This window comes from Hyperolius riggenbachi, chromosome 1 (assembly GCF_040937935.1).
Source record: "Hyperolius riggenbachi isolate aHypRig1 chromosome 1, aHypRig1.pri, whole genome shotgun sequence".
Classification (NCBI taxonomy): domain Eukaryota; kingdom Metazoa; phylum Chordata; class Amphibia; order Anura; family Hyperoliidae; genus Hyperolius; species Hyperolius riggenbachi.
In genome coordinates, this window is record NC_090646.1 from 391084443 (window position 1) to 391106598 (window position 22156).

Consider the following 22156-nt stretch of genomic DNA (forward strand, 5'->3'; position numbering starts at 1 on the left):
CTTCGGCCTAGGGGCCCGAAACTCACCAGTCATGTTCCCCCTAAGGGTCCCTACAATGCTAGAAAATTTGGTACTGCTGAGCCATTGCCCTTTGAAAAGATGTGAGATTTTGGAAAGTGAAATAGGGAGGCAATGAAATCCTATGGGGGATTTTACCAATTTTGGACCCCTGTAACTCTGGTTTGCAGAGATGTAGGGACCCCATCTTTGGAATCCAAGTCTAACAATATGTCTTCTACCTGCATGAGACATTTCGTGAGATTCAGACTTTGCTAACGGCCATTGCTGCGATTTATGTACGTCACCATCACTACCATTGAAATAGCCCCAATAAACAGGTTTTTGTGACCCTAGGCTATGAGCTCTTCGGCCTAGGGGCCCGAAACTCACCAGTCATGTTCCCCCTAAGGGTCCCTACAATGCTAGAAAATTTGGTACTGCTGAGCCATTGCCCTTTGAAAAGATGTGAGATTTTGGAAAGTGAAATAGGGAGGCAATGAAATCCTATGGGGGATTTTACCAATTTTGGACCCCTGTAACTCTGGTTTGCAGAGATGTAGGGACCCCATCTTTGGAATCCAAGTCTAACAATATGTCTTCTACCTGCATGAGACATTTCGTGAGATTCAGACTTTGCTAACGGCCATTGCTGCGATTTATGTACGTCACCATCACTACCATTGAAATAGCCCCAATAAACAGGTTTTTGTGACCCTAGGCTATGACCTCTTCGGCCTAGGGGCCCGATACTCACCAGTCATGTTCCCCCTAAGGGTCCCTACAATGCTAGAAAATTTGGTACTGCTGAGCCATTGCCCTTTGAAAAGATGTGAGATTTTGGAAAGTGAAATAGGGAGCCAATGAAATCCTATGGGGGATTTTACCAATTTTGGACCCCTGTAACTCTGGTTTGCAGAGATGTAGGGACCCCATCTTTGGAATCCAAGTCTAACAATATGTCTTCTACCTGCATGAGACATTTCGTGAGATTCAGACTTTGCTAACGGCCATTGCTGCGATTTATGTACGTCACCATCACCACCATTGAAATAGCCCCAATAAACAGGTTTTTGTGACCCTAGGCTATGACCTCTTCGGCCTAGGGGCCCAAAACTCACCAGTCATGTTCCCCCTAAGGGTCCCTACAATGCTAGAAAATTTGGTACTGCTGAGCCATTGCCCTTTGAAAAGATGTGAGATTTTGGAAAGTGAAATAGGGAGCCAATGAAATCCTATGGGGGATTTTACCAATTTTGGACCCCTGTAACTCTGGTTTGCAGAGATGTAGGGACCCCATCTTTGGAATCCAAGTCTAACAATATGTCTTCTACCTGCATGAGACATTTCGTGAGATTCAGACTTTGCTAACGGCCATTGCTGCGATTTATGTACGTCACCATCACTACCATTGAAATAGCCCCAATAAACAGGTTTTTGTGACCCTAGGCTATGACCTCTTCGGCCTAGGGGCCCGAAACTCACCAGTCATGTTCCCCCTAAGGGTCCCTACAATGCTAGAAAATTTGTAACTGCTGAGTAATTGCCCTTTGAAAAGATGTGAGATTTTGGAACTGTAAATAGGAGGCCCAATGAAAGCCTATGGGGGATTTTACCAAATTTGGAGCCCTGTAACTCTGGTTTGCAGAGATGTAGGGAACCCATTTTCGGAGCCCAAGTCTAACAATATGTCTTCTACCTGCATGAGACATTTCGTGAGATTCAGACGTTGCTAACGGCCATTGCTGCGATTTATGTACGTCGGACTCGCCACCATTGAAATTGCCCAATAAACAGGTTTTGTGACCCTAGGCTATGACCTCTTCGGCCTAGGACTGCATTGAACGCGACCCACGCATTGTGCGCATTCTGGACAACACCAATTACTGGGTTTATACCCTTCTGGATCCACGGTACAAACACAATGTTCCAAAACTGCTTGAAGAAAGAGCCAGACAGGTCAAAATGGAAGAATACCAGCAGGCCCTTGTGGAGACTTTAGAGAGGAGATTGACATCCTCCCCCTCCTCTAGCCAGTTGTACGCCGACAGACTGACTTCCCGCAAACCCAGGACGACCAGGAGGGCAGCAAACAACACAAGCCGCAGCTAGTGCCCAAAAGGGAATGGTATCGGCAGTGTCCTTGGAGTGGGAAAATTTTCTGACACCCATGCAGCAGCACACAGAACAGCAAGCGTGCAGATCCACCTCCAACACCGATCGCCTGGAGAAGATGGTCAAGGACTACATGTCAGATGGCGTAGCTGTGTTGAACAATCCATCTGCACCCTTCAACTATTGGGTATCGAAGCTAGACACCTGGCACAAACTGGCAATGTACGCAATAGAGGTGCTGGCTTGCCCGGCAGCCAGCGTTATGTCGGAACGCTGTTTCAGTGCTGCCGGAGGCATCGTCACAGATCGGCGGCGTATCCGCCTCTCCACAGAAAATGCAGACCGTCTGACTCAAATTAAAATGAATCAATCCTGGATTGGAAACGACTACGCAACACTCCCGGACCCCAACCAAGTAACATGAACAATGAACATCTGTGATGGGTTAGCGTTTCCGGTCCCTGTTTATTGAACCTCTCATCTGTATTACATTTATGACTGCATGGCGACAAAATGCAAATTGCTATCCGCACGCTTCTTGTCCTCATGCAAGGCCTGGGTTGTTGTGTCTCAAAGCGTGGCCTTCTCCTCCTGCGCCACCCTCCTCTTGTTCCATCACGTGTGCTGCTGCTGGGTTAGCGTTACCGGTCCCTTTTCCTGGAACCTCTTATATGTATTACATTTATGACTGCATGCCGACAAAAAGCATGTTACCTGTGCAAAGAAAACAGACATTTCCCGCATTTAAAAGACAGTTTTCCCTTTGAAACTTTAAAATCGATTTTCTCAAAAACTATAAGCTCTTTTTGCTAAATTTTTTTTCCTCTTGTACCCACTCCCAAGGTGCACATACCCTGTAAATTTGGGGTATATAGCATGTAAGGAGGCTTTACAAAGCACGAAAGTTCGGGTCCCCATTGACTTCCATTATGTTCGGAGTTCGGCCATGTTCGGCCCGAACCCGAACATCTAGATGTTCGCCCAACACTACACGTGACCCGTTCGGCCAATCACAGCGCTAGCCGAACGTTCGGGTAACGTTCGGCCATGCGCTCTTAGTTCGGCCATATGGCCGAACAGTTTGGCCGAACACCATCAGGTGTTCGGCCGAACCCGAACATCACCCGAACAGGGTGATGTTCTGCAGAACCCGAACAGTGGCGAACACTGTTCGCCCAACACTAATAAATACACAACAATAATATGCTAGAACATTAGACTATATATAATATGATCTTCCGCGCGGTAGGTCTCACTCTCCTGCATACACCAGCAGTAACCCAGTGCTCAGACAGGCTGTTAGTTTTAAAACAGAGAGTAACCTTTTATTCAAAACATCAATCACAGAGTTAAAAACAAAACTCACATTGAGGGTCCATGCACACTGGACGCCTTTTGCATAATATCGCTTCAAAGGTATCTGTATGGACTCAGCGGTCACATACACCTTCTGCGCATCACCTCACTTCTGGTGGACCCTCAATGTGAGTTTTTTTTTAACTCTGTGATTGATGTTTTGAATAAAAGGTTACTCTCCATTTTGAAACTAACAACCTGTACTGTGGCTTATACCCTGGTGGTGGCCATGTTTGTGTGAGCACTGGGTTACTGCAGGTGTGGGCAGGAGAGTGAGACCTACAGCACTGAGGATCATATTATATCTGGTTTTACTATTCCATTGTGGTTTGGAATTCCTCTGGCTGCGGACTATATTGTTTCCATTGGCTGCACTCATATCATTCTGTTTGCACCAAGGACATTAGACAATGCCTATAGTACGATTAGATTGTGAGCTCCTCTGAGGACAGTCAGAAAAGAGGGGCATACAAAAGAGGCAGGTGCATAGAAGGAGGGGGGGGGGGCATAAAGCGGTAGAGGCACAAGTCAGAGAGCCTGGTGGGAAAGGAAAAATGGCAGGAAGACCGCTCACCAGGACTGAAGACATCACCAGTGCTGTTTGGCAGGGACATGCTGCTAAAAAAAGACACTAAAATCTGAAAAGAGGAAAGGGTCATGGGCAAGACAACAGGGTGGAAGGGGAAGCTGGGAAAAGAGATAGAATTACCTGTAATCAAGCTAATCTAAATTGCCTGGAGCTTGCTTCTCTGCTCACTACAGAAGTTGGCTGTCAGCACCTGTATCACTGGCTTCTGCAACTACATACTGCCCTGCATAATTGATTAATTAATCTGATCAGGATAAATAATCAATAGCCCAGGGCACTGTACTACAGCAGTATAAGCATTCATAATTATGCATGAATTTACAGGTAATTTACATGTAGTTACATACTGATTTTGGCAGTGAATAGCAAAGCTAAAGTTGGCGCAAAATTATGCGGAATTATGCGTAATTTCATGCGTAATTATGAATGCTTAAAATTACATACAAAATTCAGTATGCTTCTCCCCCAAATTTCACATTACGATTACAATGCATAAATGAGAATTACGATGAGTAATTATGCATAGGCGTAATTTCTGCTCATCCCTAATGGCTACTAATGGCAGGCAACTTCTGAAACACTAAGCACATCCTGCCACCTCTCCCTGCTAATGCCCCAGCTGCAGCACAGCAATCATTTTCTCTACTCATCCTGCTGCTCTGAACATTCACTCACTGCAGGGGGTGTGTAGAGAGTGAGGAGACTCATTGCCCACGGGACAGAAAGGGGGAGGAGTGCTACATCTAGTGCAGGAACTAGTACAGTCCCCTGCACTGCCTGCTGCTATTTCCCTGAATGTTACCCAAATTATGAGAAAGGTGGAAGAACACAGTGGCTGAGCACCACAGTGGCACCCCTAGCCATAGCTACACTTGGTGCTGTGAGCTTATTCATTTCTGATTGCCTTTTTACAAGCAAATAGTGAGAAAAGAGGTAAATAAACTGATGAACTACAAAAATTAACGCTGTACAGCACCAATGCTCTCATCATGAGGACCAGTAGAAAGTCGCTTACCTTAGATTTCCCACCCCAGTATAGATAATGGTTCTGACTAGTGCAAAAATATGTTAAACTGAAGTTTTATTTTCTAAAAATGTCAATATTTTTGTGCCCCAGAAGACAACGAAAGAGCCACATGATTATAGCAGCCATGTATGCTAGTGCAGGAATACTAATGTAGATCATTTTTGGAGAAGGATGTAATGAGTTTAATTTAAATATAACTAAGTTAGGTACTCTTAGTAAGTGGCTTAATTTTTTCAGAATTCTCCTGAAACATGTTTACATTATTTTATATTTGATAAAAGTAGCTAAGCGAAACATATAAACTAAATATTTAAGGAAATGTACAACAGTTGCCTATGGCAACCAATCAGGATTGCTTATGTATCAGATTAAACTTTACTGATTGCTCCAAGCAACTGTTTCACTTTTCCCAGTTTTCTTTAGACCTGTCTTGTCAAATACCATTTTTTATTAGCGTGTGTGTGTGTGTGTGTGTGTGTGTGTGTGTGTGTGTGTGTGTGTGTGTGTGTGTGTGTGTGTGTGTGTGTGTCCGGGTGTGTGTGTCCGGGTGTGTGTGTGTGTGTGTGTGTGTGTGTGTGTCCGTGTGTGTGTGTGTGTGTAACCATTATATTTTGGTGTTGAATTTTTTTTTTACTTTTTTGTTTTGCTCTTTTTTTGCTTTTGATAGTTGCTTTATAGTGTGATAGTGTTCCAAAGGATTGATCTGAAAACAGAACAATGTTAAATATCTGTTTTACAGAATGAGGGTGTTTTTATGTAATATTTATGCTGGCCACACCTAACACCTTTGTGTAGTGCTCCTTAGTCTTTGTGAATATTTGCATACAGCATTCTCCCTATGAGAAACATATGAGCCTGTGAAATCCCTTTTCTTGTTGAGTTACGCCTCCATTCAAGTTTCCTAATGCCCTCCCCCACCTGAAAAACCTGAAATCACAGCACATCTGGCTTAGAAGCAGGAGACTGTAAGATGGCTTCGCAGTCACACAGCTCAGTTTAGCAGAGTCTGACAGATAGCAGAGCTCAGATTATCATTGGAAGCAACCAAAGCTGAAGTGAAAGTTTACTTTTTTGTGAAATAGCAATGGACTGCAACAATTCCAGTGCAAGCATTAGTTCCAGACAACTTCTGCATCCTGGTTTGCACCCTTCAGTGCCACTGTCTCCCCTTTCATCCTCATCAGCCATGTCAGTGCCACCATCAGTACCCATGTCTGCCTCATTCATGAGACCTCCAGCTCTTCTCCTGAGAGCTGCAGCTGCAGCTGCTGCAGCAGCCTGTGCTCCAAGAATGCCTCTGGAAAGAGCGACAGGTGGAACTGCCATGTATCCACGAACACCAAAATGTGCTCGATGCCGCAATCACGGAGTGGTGTCTGCGCTGAAGGGACATAAACGCTTTTGCCGCTGGAGGGACTGCACATGTGCCAAATGCACCTTGATAGCTGAACGGCAGCGAGTTATGGCTGCGCAGGTCGCCCTCAGAAGACAGCAGGCCCAAGAAGAATGTGAAGCCCGAGGTGTGCAGCACTTCATGTACTCAGGATCAGCAACAGATGGAACAGAGAACACAGGGCACAAACCACAGATGATGCAAGTTATTAGCCAGCCAGAGAATACAGGTGAGAAAATCAGGGATATGAGGAAAAATCAAATATATCATGTAAATAAGGGGATTTAAAATGCAAGTAATATGATAATCGTTTTTTTTTAAAATAGAGTCTAACTACACATTCAGCATTTACTAACTTCCTGGGTGCCTAAGAAAAAAGTAGGTTACATTCTCCTACTGTTAAGTAACCACAATAAGCAAAAAATTATATATATATATATATCCTAACAATGAATGAAATTATTTTTATTTGCTTACCTTATGGCCACTGCACGTAATACAATAAAGTGATCCAATCTCACAGCAATTTTGATAAAAATGATCGGTTGTACAGAAAAAATGAAAGATGTTTTTTTTTAATTTGTTATCAAAATTTGATCAAATTGCTTTAAAAAATAGGTTAATCAGAGTGGAAAATTTTTCTTTACAATATTTATAAAAATTAAATGGTGTAGGGTAAATAATTTTTTCAGAGTTTTCAAATCATTTATTTTCATATTTGGGGTAAAAACTGAACACGTGTATGGCACACTGGTCAGATTTTTCAAATGTTACAAATCAATCAGAAAAATTGATTGTAATCCTTGAATTGAACAAAAACAAAAAATTGTATGAGGTGCAGTTACCTTTATAGGCTTGCTAAGGTTACATCCCCAGTATGTGCATTGTATGTGTAAAACATGCACTTTATTTCACAGCATTGTCAATTGCTACAGAACAAGAATTTTTACAGTGAGTATGGCCAGTGAGTTCACATGTGGAAACACATTGCGTTATTGCAGTAATACAGCTTACATTGGCCCATGTCCTATTAACTTTTCTCCTGAGTTTTCTTTAAGGAGATAATTTCAAACATTACCAATATATTATTTTTATAGCTCCCTCCAAGCAAGAAATTATTCACAATAACTTTGGTATTATGTTTTTACCTAACTTTTATTACTTTTTCAATTGCTTGGTGCTGAAATGTTATTTTTTAGATACAATAAAAAATTATCTTCTAGGGAAAAAACTCAAGGATTAAATGGATAAGGGCTATAGAGCCTGCCCAATTCATTTTTCTTCTTCATTTTCCCATAGGAGATCATTTTTTAGATTCTGTTTAAAATAACTTTACAGTGCTCTGCAATTGAAAGCTGGCTTAAAAGGCATTTTAATGATAAGGTGAAAATATCACCGAGAAGAAAACTTAGGTGAATTGAATTTGTTCTATAATGTGAAAACACTTTAAGGGTGGATACTCTAAAGCCTGGTACACACTTTGAATTATGATTGGCCAATCACGGACCAAGTTTACCACTGTAGGGTTTACCTACACAATCTGCTCATCATAGTATTCAATATCTTGACCCTCATACTACATGAAGGTGGTAAAATTGGTCAGTAATTAGCTAACAAATCATAATTGAAAGAGTGCACCAGGCTTAAGGGCGGGTACATACATCCAATTTTGATTGGCCAATGATTTCCACATTTTATCAGGTAATATGTGGGCCAACACATTTTGAACACTGTATACAGATTGTGTAGATTAGATGTTATACTACATGGAGGTGACAAAATTGGACAGTGAGTGACCAATGAAAATTGGATGTGTGCATGCATACTAATGCTAGGTACACACCATACTATTTTCTGGCAGGTTTACCTGCTAGATCGATTACTTCCAACATGCCGATCTGAAGTCAATCAATTTTTTGATTTTCCGACCGTTTTTTAAATCGTTTTTTCGATAGTTTTTTTTTATTGATTTTTATAGAAAATCAATCGAAAAACTATTGAAAAAAACGATTGAAAAAAGATTATATTATACATATTTACAGGTGTAGAAACACTATACATTTTTAAAGGTAAACCAGTATAATCTATAATCATTCCCAAATTGCACTAACATTATCAGAAAAAATATGAAAGTCTAGATTTATTTATGGCACGCTTTGCTTGGAAATACAAATGTGATCATTTAGAAAGTGTGTCATAGTAAAACAAAGAGTGACCTTCAGATATTCTTTGCACTGAAATAAGAGATATTTCAGTACTGGATACTGTAGCAGCAAAACCTTTCAGATTTCTCGGTTCTTTAACATTCTAATAATATTTTAACTCCAACAGAAAACACACAAACACACGCACGCACACAGTTGTTTAAAAAGCACTAAATATTGTATTATATTTTAATTGAAAAGACAGGCGTCCATAAGTGATCCTGTAAATGTTGTAAGGATTAAAATTAAAATGTTAGTAAAATAATGGGGATGATATACGTTCTTACCGCCTAACAGCAAACAATGAATGTGTCCATGGTGGATTTGCAGGATTGGTAAAATTCTTCAACAATTCTTTTGTGCACTGGTGAGAAAAAGATCACTAAATTACTACATTGGTGATTTTTCAGAATAACATAAACCAATTTTATAAAGCATCACCTTACTATGCAGTGCTGATATGTTTTGTCAGAAATAAAACCTCTATTTTGACTGATAGGTAGGTAGATAGATAGATAAATAGATAGATATAGAGAGAGAAAGAGAGAGAGAGATAGGTAGATAGATAGATGATATATAGAGAGAGATAGATAGATAGATACTGATATTATCATGACACCTAGCTTAGCTATGTCACCAACAGTGCGTAGACACGCAGTACCGCCGGCAAGGACGGGTCCACCGGACCCTCCTGCTGGGCGGACGTTCAGCCGACAGTAACACGTGTGTACGCTCTGTCGGCAGACTGATAAGGCTGTTTCTGAACGATCAGTGCAGCGGGAGGGTCCGGCGGACCCATCGTTGCCGACAGTAGCACGTGTGTACGCGCTGTCGGCAGACTCATAAGACTGCTATTGAACGATCCGCTCAGCGGGAGGGTCCGGCAGACCCGACGTTGCCGGCGGTAGTGCGTGTGTACGCACCTTTAGCAACAGAGTAGGTTGGATTAACAATTTCATTGGATATGTTAACTTAATTAAGCTGTGATGATTTGTAATTAACTGTAACTGCCACACATGAAAAATGTTTACATTTAGTCACTGACTGGTATCCAACAGCTGAACATCATACAAGAAAACATCAGATATAAATTTAACATTTTTTTACTTACACAATTTTGTTTTCTTACAAAAAACAAAGAATATGAATATAAAGCAACTATTTTTCCTCTACACTAACTAAAAATAATTTAAAGTTAAAAAAAAAAAAAAAGAAACAAAGCACTTTGAAATGGCCATGCAGCTTGTGTGAATGGGTAAGGGATATGGAGCCTCTGAAAGTGTTCTTTTTAATTTACTGCAATTTGACACAAAAAAACATAATAAAGTTGTCATATTCTTTTTGAATAGATCCCAGGGCCGTACCTACAGGGAAGCAGCCCCTACAACTGCAGGGGGGCCCAGAGCTGTAAGGAAGCCCCAACTACTACTTCAGTCCCTCTAATACAGGGGTCCATCCTTTAGATCAAATGTTTTTATGGCTATGCTTCTGATCGGTGTGTCCACACTTTCTTTATGACCCTTGCAAGATGGGCGCCAAGGCTGTAGGGTCGCCAGGGGTAGGCAAGGGAAAGGGTTTGAACATTGGGAGGCCCCATAAAAGTTTTGTTGGGAGGGCTGATGATTTCTAGTTACTCCCCTGATTGATCCTTTTATGTTTGAGAATGCTGTCATGTAGTTAGCATTTTTTCCTTTTTTTACATGCAAGTAGCTCACAGCTTGTAAAGGTACCTTAAAGTGAACTGTCAGTCGGGTGGGGTTGCTTATTTGCCTTTATAATATTTTGCATATGCTATTGTCAGCTGAACTTTAATATTCTTTAATATTTACAATTTCACTGGCTGCTTGCTTGCTGCCGCTGTGAGAGCCGGAAACAGATGAAGCCACTACAAAGCATAATAGTCATTTTTGTTCTAGATTTTTTTTTAGAGGAAAGAACAATGGACATCTTCATATAACACTCACAGCATTACTTAGATAAAACCTAATCTCTGAAAAGTCAGGCGAGATCATAGAGTTTCAGAACTGGTTGAAATTCAACAGACTGTCATGTGTATTGTTTCATATACTGAATAACTGTTCATTATTATGTAGGTAATCAAGGATGGGATATTAGGAATCAGAGTATTGCTATATAAAATACTTTCAGCACATAGCACCCTGACTATTGTACAGACACTGTTTGCAGTTATAGCTCTTGATGTTACTAAGTCTGAATGATGCATTTTTTCAGCAAAATGGCAGCATCCAAAGCAAATTTTGGTTTACATTAACCTAGACACAAACATACTCAATAAAATATGATACTTTTGGTAAATTAGAGGGGAATCTGTATTGTGAAATTAAAATAGCTAGAATTTTTTAACTCATTCTTAAAAGATACCAGAAGTGACATGTGACATGATGAGATAGACATGTGTATGTACAGTACCTAGCAACAAATAACTATGCTGTGTTATTTTTTTTTTCTGTTTGAAAGAGTTAAATATCAGGTATGTAAGTGGCTGACTCAGTCCTGACTCAGACAGGAAGTGACTACATTGTGACCCTCGCTGATAAGAAATTACAACTATAAAACACTTTCCTAGCAGAAAATGGCTTCTGAGAGCAAGAAATAGATACAAAGGGGAAATTGTTATCAGTGAGGGCCACACTGTAGTCACTTCCTGTCTGACTCAGGACAGCCACTTACATACCTGATATTTAACTCTTTCAGGCAGAGAAAGGAAAAAAAAAGAAACACAGCATAGTTATTTTTGTGCTAGGCCCTGTACATACATATGTCTATCTCATCATGTGATTCATGTCACATGTCAATTCTGGTACCCTTTAAAAAAAGAAATGGTAATTGCCAGGCTGCCATGCTGATCTATTGGTTTTATATGTTTCTAAGTATCTATTCACATGGATGGTTAAGAAAGGTATTCAGTGAGAGTTCCTGTTGCTCACAGAATGCCTTGCAAATGCCCTGGGCAAGATAAATGAACCGAGTCAAAAAGCTCAATTACCATTAGGCATGGGGGTTGCAGATGTGCCTAAATTGGCATGTAATGTTCAGACAGCAGCTACCCTACAGCTACCATTGCCCCCATGTTATGATTCTACCCACCCCTACCCACTGTGTTCCCACTTGCCCTACTTGCATGTCTGTCAGCAGATGGGGAATACCAGGGATGCTCTTTTGCATCTGAAGCACTGATGAATGAAGACTAAGTAACACCCCTGAAATAAACATATTCTAACTAAAGGGGCACAATGTCGAAAAATTGTGAAATTTAAAATATGTTCAAACATACAAATAAGAAGTAAGTTATTTCCAGAGTAAGATAAGCCATAAATTACTTTTCTCCTTTGTTGCTGTCACTTACAGTAGGTAGCAGAAATCTGACAGCGCTTAGTGAATGGCAGTTGCTCTATCCAACTGCCCAAAAACTGTGTAGGGAGCAGGGAAGCTGGCCAGCATCATTGTTTAAATCCTTTTTAGGGAATATTTTTATTTTTAAGAATAAAAGCCTTGCTGAGAATCCCCTATGAAGAGATGGACTAGTCCAAAACCTGTCACTTCTGTCAGATTTCTACTACCTACTGTAAGTGACAGCAACATAGGAGAAAAGTAATTTATGGCTCATTTTACTCTGGCAAAAAAATGTACTTCTTATTTGTCTATGTTTGCACATATTTTAAATATTTAAAGTTTTCGCCATAGTGCCCCTTTAAGTAGAGTTAAAAGGAATGGTGTTAGAACATCTCACCTGCACAGCTATCATGGGCAAGGAATCTTACGGCCCATTCACACTAGGGTGATTCACACTAAATACTTAAGCAATTGTAACCCTATGGCAATGATCTCACTTTTGTGATTGCCGCCAATTAACGGTGATCGCGATACAGTGCTTATAAAAGCGCTGATTGCGATCGCTTTGAATCGCGAGAATTTACAGTGATTTTACTGCGCTAATCGCGGTAAAATAACCTGTGCAAAATGGTAGTGCTAAGTAGTCCTTTTGCGACTGACAAGTGTGAATGGGCCCTAAATGTATTAAAGCCAGAGACCAGCAAAACCTTAATCAATATTGCAATTAACACTTTTGAAACAATGTCTACAGTGCCAACTTTTAGGTTCTCTCTCAAGAGGTCTTCCTTAAGACACAGAACATTTCTCCTGGCGGTGGCGGACTCAAAGCACCAGAGCTGCAGCAACTAGGTAGTGCTCTATAGGCAGTAGCAGTGTTAGGGAGTCTTGTCCAAGGTCTCCTACTGAATAGGTGCTGGCTTACTGATCAGGAAGAGTCGAGATTTGAACCCTGATCTCCTGTGTCAGAGGCAGAGCCGTTAACCAGTACACTATCCACCACCTCTTAAAGCAGGCCCATGCACATTTTTTTTGTTTTATTGTATTTGCAGTTGTCAGATTCACTTTCCAAAGCTCCACATTTGCAATTTCTCGACAGAAAGAACCAATACACTTATATTATGTGCGTGAAGTATAATTTAAGGGAACCTGAGAGGTATATGGAGGCTGCCATATTTATTTCCTTTTAAACAATACCAGTCGCCTGGCAGTCCTGCTGATCTTCCTGGATGTAGAAATGTCTTAATCGCACACCTGAAACAAGCATGCAGCTAATCTTATCAAAAACATCTGATCAGCTTTGCTTGTTGAGGGTCGATGGCTAAATGATTATTTTAGACAGAGTATCAGTAGGAAAGCCAGGCAACTAAATATGTCAGCTTCCATATCCTTCTCACTTCAGGTTCCCTTTTTAAGTATTCAGTGGCTCTGTCTACACTGTTAGGCTCCTTTTACACTTACCGGTAATCAGTTGCTCTCAGTTGTAACTGAAAGAAAACTGATTGTCAAAGTAATGGCCATGTTTTCCTATGGCTCAGTTCACACTAAATGCATTTTAACGTAAAGCTTTTTCACAATGCACTGCTATGGAGAGAAAAAAACCACGTACCAACGTGCACCAACTGATTAAGTGTAAAAGGGGCCTAAGCAGGATTTCCATCCCTGTAGACAAAATGAGAGGACTATAAAGTAGAACATATCTAATTCTCTACAGTGCCAGTGGTTGATCAAAGAGATCTTTATAATTTACTGGATCGGAATGTGTATCCCCTGGTCAAAAATATTCTTATATTTTGAAAATAAACTAGAATTTATCTTATACAATGTTAACTTAACGACTGCTCCAAGGACTTTCATTTAATAAGTTCACTACAAGTTCAAAACATCCCTTCCCTCTATGAAAAATGAAACCTATTCTAAAGAAAGGGCCCATTCACACATACTGTATTCTATCTTCAGTGATGCATGCACTTCAGTAGAACTTGCTAGCAACCTTATTTAATAGAAATATGTTTGGACATGCATAAAATGTTGTCTGCACTTTTGTAAGTAAACTGAATGCTTGTGGACACGTACGTAGGAATACAGGCATTACTGTAATCAGGGCAGGGAGTGTATTGAAAATTCCCATTAGGGGCGTACATTTAAAAAAGTTGCGGTCAAATTTAGGCGCGATTTATCGGGAAAAGAAAAATATCGTAATTTAGAAATATCGATAATTTAACGGTATTTGTAATGTAAAATCGATAATGCTGATTATTATTATTACAGTTATAATACAGATGTGAGTTGAAAACGAAAATATAATAACGTTAAATATCGTAATGTGATTCAACAACACAGCTTAACCCAACCCTACTCTCACACAGAGCCCTCCCTTGGTGGTGCCTAACCCTAACCACCCCACTGGTGGTGCCTAACCCTAACCCCCCATGGTGGTGGCTAACCTTAAATATACCTAACCCTACTCTGACACAGAACCCTCCCTGTACCTATCCCTAACCCCTAGACCCCCTAGTGATGCCTAACCCTAACCACCCCCCTGGTGGTGCCTAACCTTAAAACTCCCCTGGTGGTGCCTAACCCCAACCACCCCCACTGGTGGTGCCTAAACCTAACCACCCCCCTGATGGTGCCTAACCCTAATCACCCCTCTGGTGGTGCCTAACCCTAACCACCCCTCTGGTGGTGCCTAACCCTTACCCCCCCCCCCCTGGTGGTTCCTAACCCTAACCACCCCCCCTGGTGGTGCCTAACCCTAAAACTCCCGTGGTGGTGCCTAACCCTAAGCATCCCCCTGATGGTGCCTAACCCTAAAACTCCCCTGGTGGTTCTTAACCCTAACCACCCCCCTGGTAGTGTCTAACCCTAAATTATTCTAAATACTTTATATATTATCGTAAAATAGAAATGTCAAATATCGTTATTACATCTGTACAGTGAATGTTATATTTTCGTAATTGCAAAATTATATGTATTTGGACAGAATTTGCTTACATTCCATCATTAAACATGTTCATTCACCGTTATTACACCAAAAGACTTTTTAAGTTATCGTTATGACCCACATCGTTTTTCTTTATTTAGCGTTATGATATTCGTTCTGATATACTGTATTATCATAAACTTTAAATTACCGATATTACCGATTCCACAACAAAATTAGGAATATTACCGAGTTTACTTTATCGATTTACGTAAAATATCGATTTTAGGCACTTGCGCCCAAACATATGCAAAATTGAGTGTAAATTTACACAAACGATAATTAACTTTAGAAATATAGCCGCGCCCAAATCTATTAGCGCTATTTTTAGCTGATCCGCATTAGGGAACAGCAGTGTCTCATTGCTGAGGATTACAGGAGTGTGAACAGGCACTAAAACATTTAACATATTGCAACATAATAGATACATCATGAATAATGTTTACATTATGCAATGTGTTTTCAACATGTCTGTTTGTTACAAAAAGAAATACATCTAACTGCATGAACTGGACTTGGCAAATGGGAAACAGGAGGGAGGAGATAGGAAGTGATCTCCAGCAGAGATGGTGAAACTTGGAGGAAAAAGCCACATTTGATCTGATAAATGCATTGTGTTTTCTCTTCCCCCTCTTACCAGATATAGCTTTTTTTAGCCAGCAAAGAGTGCTCAGAATAAGTTGTCAGAGGCACAGCTAGCTAGGCTTTTCAGTGCCCGGGGACAAAGACAGTTTTTGTGCCCCCCCCCACTGGACAAATTGGGCATGGCCATGCATCAGAATGTGGGTGAGGTCATGGGTGGAGCCAAATGTACAAATGCTGTTTAAATAGCCAGATGTGCCTCCCTTCCCCACGTTTAGACAGCCCGATGTACCCCTTATAGTTAGCCAGATGTTCCCCCCTTGTTCTGCTGCTGTTAACGCTTCTGTACTCCTCTGCAGACAGAGGGAGACAAGCAGAGGCACTTCGGGCAGACAGCGAGCTGCCTCTCACTCACTTGGGGGTGCGGTGGCCATGTTTTGCATCCCCTTACAGTGCTGCGCTCGGGGACTTGTGTCTCCCCTTGCCCACCCATAGCTACGCCTCTGTAAGTTGTCCTAAATTTAGCTTGATATTTATTTTCTTGCCTACCTCTTAGTACCGACTATGTTGCTAGGTGTTGAAAATGTATTATTGCTATTATTATGCATATATTGTTTAGATATGATTAGAGATACATTTCCTGTGAGAAAATGTGGGAGAAATATTTATTATATCAGGGCCAATGTTTTAAAAAACACTTGTTCACTTGTTCAATACAGCAGAAGCATGCATCGCTTACTGACACTTGGTCTGCTCCTAATTAGCCCTGTGCTCTATGAATTCTCATTTGTCAATAGCAATCCACTTGCTCACCATCAGTTCTGAAGCTATACATATATTCATGTTAACATTTATCAATGTATTTGTTTATATTGCTTTTTTTACTTTGCAATGTACAGTTTTTGTTGTTATTGTTTTTTTAGTTGAAAAAAATGATTTGATTCACATTTTTTTACATTAGTTAGTATATTATCCATATAAACAAGACCATGTGGTATATCAGGCTGCAGAAGTCTATTCTATGGACACATTTTCACATATGTCATCCAGAAGCAATCCATAGACAATGCGATAGGATAACTTAATCTGCTACAGTGCGAGGATCTGAACATACCCATACAACAATCACATAAGCAGCGCATTCACATGAGGTTGTGTGTTGTGTTATTGAGCAAAGCAATGCAAATAGGGCTCTAGTCACAAAGGGCAGTTCGGTAAAATCATTTTGTTTGGTAAAATACATAATTCGGTATTTTACACTTTTTTTCCAAATTCACTAAAGTTTTTCCGCATGAGACAGAAGTTCGGTAATTTACCGAACAAACATGCCTCAATTCACTAAGCCCTGCTCGGTAAGTGTCCCTTACCAGCGTGGAGCAGGTCAGCGGGCAGGCAGGGAGCTGCATGTATGACTCCGAGGTTTTCTTTGCATTGTATCCTGTTATCCCTTTAGATGTGCTGCAGCAACTAGGGGGAGCTCTTCTGTATGCCATAATACAGATTTTTACATCTAAAGGGATGCAGAAAAGCCCTGTGTGGCTCTCCCTATTTTCTGCCTGGCTTTCCCTAAAGGCTGTCTGTCAAAGTTACCACACAGAGACAGCATGGAAAGAGTGAGTTATCGGCTGCTATGAGCTGGAGAAAAATACAGAACACTTTTGCCCAGTAAACCAAATTCGGAAATCTTTGTGAATTGCAATTTCTTGAGGCAATTCCTGCACAAGTTGGTAATTTACCTCACTTGTCAGTGATATTAATTTTCTGTGTGGTAATCAGTTTAGTGAATTGTAATTTGGGAAGGTGATCGGTAAAATCAGCTGTTTTCAGCATCACCAAATGCGGTAATGCTTTGTGAATAGGGCCCATAGTGTGAAAACAACCTTAGAGTACAACTGAGGGGGGAAAAAGGTTAAAAAGTATACTTACCTAGATGAAATATAAGGTCTCCAGACACCTCCATGCTTCTTATTGCGTCTGCATATATGGGCATGTGCAGTTCTGATTGTTTCCAAACTACACATGCCCAGGATACTTTCAGCTACAGCTCCTGTGCACAGTCATATGAGAGTGCAATCCATGAGGGCACATGGATTGAACTGTGCATGCACCACGCACTTACTGGTCCCAGTCACAACTACAAATCGGGTCTACAGTGGCAAGATGGAGGGGAGGCCAGACACAATAGGGAGACTGGAGGTGATTATAGAGCTTATGTATCATTAAGGTAAGTATCTTTTTCCCATCAAGAACACTTTAAATGTATTTTTACTGCTTTTGAAGCAAATTGCACACATGTGATGGGTAAGCAATTGTGAAGTGAGACACAATACACAACAGCAATTGGCTGAAAAAGTTGGTGGATTGGTCCGAGAGAATGGAGGAGGTTTGTAAACTACCTAATCAAACTGCATTCAGCCAGGTTGGGAAATAAAATCAGTATATAGCTTAAAGAGAATCTGAAGAAAAAAAAAACAACAACAACCAGATATTCTACCTAAGGAAAGGGAAGGCTCTGAACCCAATAGAGCCTTCCCATTCCTCGTACAGTGCACACGTTCCAGCACTTGATCCCCCGTTAGCAGTCTCTGACCAATGGGTCAGAGACTGTTCACTTCTGCCACTGCTGGAGGCTTTGGCAGTCTTCAGGAGCCTCAGTGCTCCATAGTGTACATGTGCAAGTTCACAACAATGCATGCTTGCGCATGCGCAGCATGGAGTAGCCGTCTTCGGGGAGCACTCCAGCAGCCTCCAGCAACGGCAGAAGTGAGCAGTCTCCAACTCATTGACTTCTAATGGGGGATCCAGCATTGGAAAATGGGCACCGTAAGAGGCTCTATATGACCCAGAGCCTTCCCTCTCCTTTGGTGATTATCTGTTTGTTTGTTTTTTTATTTTACTTCAGATTCTCTTTAAAGGACCACTATTGCAAAAAAAAGTAGGCAGTTAAAATCTGACAGAATCGACAGGTTTTGGGCCAGTTCATCTCCTCATGGGGGATTCTCAAGGTGGCCACACACCATACAATTTTTTAAATATCTGTTCAATTCAAGAATAGCAATACATTTTTCTGACTAGTTGTAACAATTGAAAAATCTGACCAATGTAACACACACCTATGTTCAATTTTTCCCAAGTCATGAATAAAATAATTGAAAGCTCAGAAAAAATTGATCAAGTAATTGACAATCCATCATGCCCCATACAATTCTTGATAAAGTTGGTCTGAAATTTCCAACATGTCCAATCTCCAAAAACTGAAACATAAAAATGGGAAATTCGATTGAATTTATCGATCGAAAACAAAGAAAAGCTGTTGATTTTTTGGGACAACCGATCAAAATTATCGAATTAGTGAAACATTGGATTGTTTAATTGTATGGTGTGTGGCCACCTTCAGGGTTTTTTTTGTTTTCAACAGCATTTCTTGAACAGCAGTTTAACTGCCAGAATAGTAAGATACCAGCCAGTCTCCCTACTCACGTGCACACTATGTTGTCAGTTAGACTTTGCAACTGACCCTGAGAATCCCCTATGAGGAGATGCATTGGTCCAAAACCTGTCGGTTCTGTCAAATTTTAACTGCCTACTTTTTCGCGATAGTGGCCCTTTAAGTCATTCTGGTACGTTTTCCATAGTGTGAAGTAAAACCACTATTTGAGAGGTAAAGCAAGAAATGTAACTGAAGATTTGGGTAGCAATATGCAAGATAAGGATTCAACTGAATTGTAATTTTTGTTATAACCATTTTGGTAACAGTGTCTAAGCAAAAAGTTGGAACAATTATATGATTTTTAATTTCTATTTATTTTCATCTAGGCTCCGATGAAAGAAATGAAAAACATGGTCAGCTCTATGGAAGGTTGTCAACCTCTTCTGAGCTTTCACAAGGTTTGTCACCGCTTTCTCCAAAAGCTAATGTATCCCATGTTCTGAAGTCTTCAGGTTTGGGCTCTCCTAAAGAAAATTCAGTCCAATCCCCCATTTCCGAGGGAAGATCAGAAGGTGCTGACAGTCCAAGATCTTTGTCTTCTGATCAGGAATCTGGAAACGAGAATGAATGGACCAAAGACCATACTACCTCCGATCCTAAATCCCCAGCTGTATCTATCAAGCATAGAGATCCAATGGAGATCCTTAGGAAAGTTTTTCCAAACCACAAGCAGAGCCTTTTGGAAAGCATCTTGCATTATTGTAGAGGAGATGTGGTTCAAGCCATAGAAATAGTTTTAAATGGAAAGGAACAAGATTTGAAAGAAAGGGAAAGTCCTTCAGGGTCAGATCGAAGCACCTTTACAAAAGATCCAACATTTAATATTGCTAGTTTAGGTCTTGGTGCTTTTGGCACAAAGTCTGCTTTTTCACCTTTGCATCCAAATCCATCAGCTGTTGGAAGTGAAGCAAATATCTTCTATTCCAGACTTGGTTTTAGTCCATTACGCTTTGCTTATTCCACAAATAACAGGGGACTTCCTGGGGTTATATCCCCTTATCTAACGTCGGGCTTTGTTCCATCTATTCCTCTTCGCCCCGGAGTGGATTATGCATTCCCTGGAATGTTGAGAGACGCCTCCTATTATTCACGCAAAGATACAATGAACCTTTCTGGACTGTATGCTAGATTAAACCAAGAAAATCACTAGCAATACCGGAAAATGCCTTACCAGAATGAAGATAAACAACTTTTTGGACGTTTGTAGTAAAACATGTCTTCTTTTTTTTGTAACTAGAAGAGTTTATATCTGAAATAACAGTTTATATTTTGTCAGTTATTGTAATAAAATAGCTGTTGAATTTCTCTTTGCTTTTGTTTATTCTATCTTTATATATAATGGGCCTGATCCAAATCACTTTTTGTCGTAATATTTTTCCTAGTTGATAATTTTTCATCTTCTGCTTAAAATAACTTTTCAGTACTCTGCAATTAAAAAAAAGTACCAAAACGTATGTGCAAAAGTACTGTCAAAATTATTCTGAGAATTTTCTTCTTTGCTGATGGCCTAAAGGGCTTTTTATTTATAAGATGTGTGAAAATATCACCAAGGAGAAAACTTAGGAGAAAAAGTGAATTGGATCAGGCCCAATATTTACATGTTCAGAAATAATACAAAAAGTAAATACATTATTAAAAGCATTTCTGGTTTGTTATACAATAACGTTATACTAGGTAACATTCTCTAAGATATAAGGCTTTCACTATAAATACATGAGCACTGCACTCTGTTGCAAGGTCAGCACTATGGTCACACAAAGATGAAAACACGTTGGGAAAAAAATAGAAATTACTCATAGCTATTTAAAAGATTGAACCTAACAAAGTGTGTGTCATTTGTCCTTGCATACTTATGTAATAAGGTATTCCATAAACTACTATATGCCGAGCATAATCTGACATACACAGTATAGTAGCAATGCGCAAAAGGAAAAAAATATCTCAAAGCATGCATAATGTCCCTCTGTATTATAATTAGTATAAAAGAGACATTCAACGCATCACTCATCTCTGAGTCACTATTCTAAGCGCTCACAAATCTTGTCTATCCATTTTCAGTCTTCATCCTCTGAAATCATTGAGCTTTTATAACCTGAATCAAAAAGAAAAGGATCTGCACTCTGCTATCAGAATAATCAGATTGGATATGCCAACGGGCATCAAAATACATTAGATCCCCAAAAGAAAAAGAAGTAACCTATACAGTATATAACAGCACCACTCCATATATCTGATAAAATCAATAATCATTTTAACAATTTCATAATTGGAGCATGTAATTGCATAGTTGCATAATTTGTTCGGTTGTAAAAAAAAAAAAAAGAAAGACATTTGCCCACCAAATCCGAAACCATTAAAAAACATACTGAAACCACCACAACATACTAGAACCACGTGATAGCATATAAATAAACAAATTAATTAATTAATAGATTTATGGCATAATTTATTAATCATCAATGATATCAGTCATGCATATATATCGCGTTTCCAGGAAATGAACCCAGGTTAAATAAATTGGTACAAAAAAAAAAAAGCAAGAATAAAGTGCAATGTGCAAAAAATGTATGATTATTTCATACACAAAGTGAATAATGTGCAAACAATAAGCTCTTCTATAACCTGTGCGTTTGAGATTTCCCATTTATTTTATTAAGTAGAGGCAGTACTTCAGAACAAACAAGTAAAAATAAGTGGGTGTGTGCCTGTTCTCATGCTATGCATTAATCATTCAAGTATGTTACTTCATTCCCTTTATCCAAACACATATAGATGACTTTTTTTTTTTAATTAAAAGTGTGCCTGTTTTACATCTGTTTCATAGTCTTCCCTCATCAGTTATGTACTGTAGATGTTCTAGTATGTTTATAGAGTATTCTCACCACATAAAGTGCAGTAGTTTCTAACATAAATTGACATATACTGTTCGTAGACATTACACACAATAAAAACCATTGTTTGTCTGCATGTACTGTGTCATTCTTTAAATCACTGCAATTCCAAGCATTTGTTTTGGTAAAACCACATTATTTGCACAGCATATAAGACAGGTTAGGGACTTAAAGG

At 39.9% G+C, this 22156-nt stretch overlaps 1 protein-coding gene across 1 annotated transcript; it reads left to right on the forward strand.

Annotated features, from left to right (window-relative positions):
* Nucleotides 1-6168: 6168 nt before the first annotated feature.
* DMRTA1 (DMRT like family A1) lies at nucleotides 6169-20262 on the forward strand. Its single transcript, XM_068271372.1, has 2 exons — nucleotides 6169-6706; nucleotides 19417-20262. The coding sequence occupies exons 1-2, from the start codon at nucleotides 6169-6171 to the stop codon at nucleotides 20238-20240; spliced, it is 1362 nt and encodes a 453-aa protein (XP_068127473.1). The 3' UTR covers nucleotides 20241-20262.
* The last annotated feature ends 1894 nt before the right edge of the window (nucleotides 20263-22156 follow it).

What these genes read in the sequence shown, in the direction of transcription:
- DMRTA1 (XM_068271372.1), top strand. Translation starts at nt 6,169, where the DNA reads ATGGACTGCAACAATTCCAGTGCAAGCATTAGTTCCAGACAACTTCTG. An exon ending in TAGCCAGCCAGAGAATACAG is followed by an intron (nt 6,707 to 19,416) that starts GTGAGAAAATCA and finishes ATTTTCATCTAG; the next exon opens with GCTCCGATGAAAGAAATGAA.